Raw genomic sequence first — 3,555 nt, 5'->3', positions numbered from 1 at the left:
TTTTCAAAACATTTTCTTTCTACTTGAGCCCTTGGTACCAGCTCATTTTCTTTTCCTCCTTCCCCCATCCTCCCACCCTCTTGAACCCATGACAATTCATAAATTGTTGTTATTTTCATATCTTACACCATCCGCTGTCTCCCTTCACCCATGTTTCTGTTGTTCATCACCCCTGGGGGGGCAGGGTCATACACTGATCATTACAATGGGTTCCCCCTTTCTCCCCCCCACCTTTCCCCTACCCTCATGGTATCACTACTACCCCCATTATTGTTCCTCAGGGGTTTATCTGTCCTGGATTCCATGTGTCGAAAGCTCGCTTCCCAGGCCACAGAACAAGTGAAAGTGAATGCATTTTAGCAGGAGACTGGCTTGCAGAGTAGGGTGCCCTTTGGGCACTTATCAGCACTAAAGGATCTTTGCAACAGGACTGCAGCAGGCCAGAGGCCAAGGGCCACTTGGCTGAGTGACTGAGAAGCAGAAAAAGAGGTGCCTGCCGGCATGGCTGAGAAGAGGTGCTAAGGCAAAAGGATAAAATCCTAAAGTTTTCCGGTCTTCACTTGAAATCTGCCAGCTTCCCTAATTAATTCCTTAATCGTGAGTATTGTCTGAGTTCTGTGTGGCCATTACAGCAGCTCATCAAGTACAGCAAAATAAGGCCAGGAGAGGGACACCTACTGTCAGGCTAGGATAAAGAAGGATAGAGGATGGAAGCATATCTGATTTCTGCCTGAGAGGAATCATCCTTGGGCAGATAGGGAATTAGATTATTCTCTCCTCCCCAGAGAAGGTCACACGTGGCCTCCATGCCATTTCTAAGAAACCCATTTTTCTACATTTCAATATATCTAAACTTTGGGTTCAGCTTATAATTGCTGTATATATTAATCGTGGTGGTGTTTTAGGAGTACTTATTTATTTCTTGTCTTTTCTCACTAAAGGCTATCATTAGCCACGTTTTCTTTTATAACCAATAGCTTATCATCAAGACCATGTAGAATTTATGAAATAAGCTGTTCAAATACAGAAAACTTCCAAAATGCATACTTTGTATCTTTGGGGATAATAATCATTATAATGAGTTTAACAGACTAATTTCCTCTCCTCAGTCAGCAAAAATAAATTCTCAAATAGTTTTCCTCTACTAAACATGTAGCCCTGGTAGCACAGCGAGTTACACATTGAGCTGATAATAATGGGTCCGGCTGAGCGTGAAACATTACCTGGCCATTACAAGTGTCTCCCTCCTTCCCTTGTTTCTTGCCCAGATTCTCTCCATCCCCACACCTTCCCACATGTGCCAAAGACCTCCCAGGTACGTCAGAGGCTACGTCCACCCATACTTCATTCAAACTTGCCACTGAGGACGACACACAATAATCTCCGAATCCAACTCACCAGGCTCCACCCCAAGGGCTTATCTACTCACACCATGTCAGGGTTTCTCCGCTCTCCCTCCAGCAGAAGAAGCCCAATAAAGCCTGTTTCTTGATACCTGTGCTCCGGCAGCTTTATTTTACCATCAGATAACCGAATGGACAGCAGTGTGGAACCACCTGCCACTCAGCAGGAGAAAAACAGGGTTTTCTCCGCCTTTAAAGATTTATTGCTTCAGAAATACACAGGGACAATCCTACTTTGTTCTATAGGGTTGCCAGGAGTCTGAATCAACTCAATGGCAGTGAATTTTGCCTAAATATGAAAAATAACAGTTTAAGAACTAGTCCTTTGCATTAGCAAAAATCACTTAAGAAGTCCACAGACATGAACATCCTAATTAAAATGCAGCAAGTAGAAATCTCCTCCTTCAGGTCCATGTTCAGACATCAGTAAGAGAATCTGCTTTATTTATTCTTTCCACAGGCAGTGTGTATATTATAAAGTCAATGGTTTGGGGTTTTTTTTAAATCATTTTATTGGGGGCTCTTACAGCTCTTATCACAGTACACACTCCCATCCATTGTGTCAAGCCCTTTTGTACATATTTTGCCATCATCATTTTCAAAATATTTTCTTTCTACTTGAGCCCGTGGGATCAGCTTTTTTTTCCCTCCCTTCCCCACTCTCCCTCCTTCATGAACCCTTGATAAATTATAAATTATTATTATTTTTATATCTTACATCACCCAATGTCTCCCTTCACCCACTTTTCTGTTGTTTGTCCCCCTGGGGGGAGGGGGGTTAAATGTTGATCATTGTAATCTGTTCCCCCTCTCTCCCCCCACCTTACCCTTATCCTATGGTATTGCTAATCTCATTATTGGTCCTGAGGGGTTCATCTCTGTTTCCAGCTCTTATCTGTACCAGTGCACATGCTCTGGTCTAGCTGGATTTGTAAGTCAGAATCAGGGTCATGATAGTTGGGGGGAGCAAGCATTAAAGAAGTAGAGGAAAGTTGTATGTTTTGTCAGTGCTAATCTGCACCCTGAAAGTCAATGGTCTTAAAAACACAATGTGTCGAACTTCACAAATTATTACTCACCTGGTCTGCTTCTCTAGGTTAGATGCATTGACCTCAAATACTTTCTCATTATCCCATTTCTGTTGGATTTCTTTTTCAATCTTCTTCAAAAAGTCTACTTTTGCTGTTCCTTTTCTTTCCTAGTGGACAAAAAAGAAAGAATAATCTACTTTACTTCAACGCGCTTGCTCTAAAATAAGAAAGATAATTGGGTTCACATAGAATTGAATTGCTCACTATAAATTTTCCCATGATTTGCTTGCAGTTCAAAGAAATGAGATTAATAATTACTGCTGTCATCATCAGTCTACTTTAAAACTCAATGGGATAGTTAAAGAGTTACTTAGATGTGTTAAAAATCTTTAAATACTTCTTAAAGTTAGATACTATAATTTAATTATCAAATGTCCCCATTTAGTTAAAATACATAAAATTTGAAAAGTATAGAGCATAGTAGTGCCTGCATGCCAAAATGCTATTATTGGCCCCACAAGAGGGCAAAATGAGGTGCAGTAGCTCAAGGAAAATTAACAGAAAATGATGGGGGGGGGGGTGCCTTTCAAAATGGTTAACAGACTATATATCTGAAATTAAAATGGGAAAGAAAAAGGCAAACACGTCACTAGTAGAGCAGATCAACTGAAACGTGGCCAACATCTACCAGTCCATCCTTAAGAGGAAGTAGGAAAAAAAAACAGGTTACCACTGGAGAAGAGACAATTTCAGGTTGCTTTCTCAGCTGGCGATGTTAGGCAATAAAGAGGAGCTAAAGGCAAGTGTGAACACAGAACACAGCCTTCTTGGGAACGCACAGATGTGAAAGCTGGCTACTAATTTAGTACCAATTTCTACTACTTTATTTTCTACTAGAAATCAAACTCAGATGCTCTTTTCCCTTCTCCTTGAGCACACTAACATTTCCAGATTCTGCAGCATTTTCAAGTAATACAATACTTGGATTCTGCGCATACTTGTAAAACCTACTGTACCTCTAATGCTCAGTCTCCCTCAATTCTTTCCTTCTATCCATCTACCCAACAACTCAAAAACGGCTGTTTATTCAGATCACAGATATACTGGATGCTTAGGTGTTT

General features: G+C 40.9%; 1 protein-coding gene across 1 annotated transcript in view; it reads right to left on the bottom strand.

Annotated features, from left to right (window-relative positions):
• The window catches only part of LARS1 (leucyl-tRNA synthetase 1), an 88,096-nt gene that overhangs the window by 63,701 nt on the left and 20,840 nt on the right, over positions 1 to 3,555 (bottom strand). The window contains exons 3-4 of the mRNA XM_004696697.2: positions 2,483 to 2,601; positions 1,048 to 1,054 (exon numbers count right to left, since the gene is read on the bottom strand). Of these exons, the coding sequence (XP_004696754.2) occupies positions 1,048 to 1,054; positions 2,483 to 2,601 (126 nt within the window). The remainder of the gene's footprint in view (positions 1 to 1,047; positions 1,055 to 2,482; positions 2,602 to 3,555) is intronic.

The sequence above is a fragment of the Echinops telfairi genome, unplaced genomic scaffold (genome assembly GCF_000313985.2).
Source record: "Echinops telfairi isolate 266 unplaced genomic scaffold, ASM31398v2 ScPeMD7_7469;HRSCAF=8507_0, whole genome shotgun sequence".
NCBI lineage: Eukaryota > Metazoa > Chordata > Mammalia > Afrosoricida > Tenrecidae > Echinops > Echinops telfairi.
The sequence above is the reverse complement of the archived record's forward strand: the minus strand, read 5'-3'. Positions and strand labels throughout refer to the sequence as shown.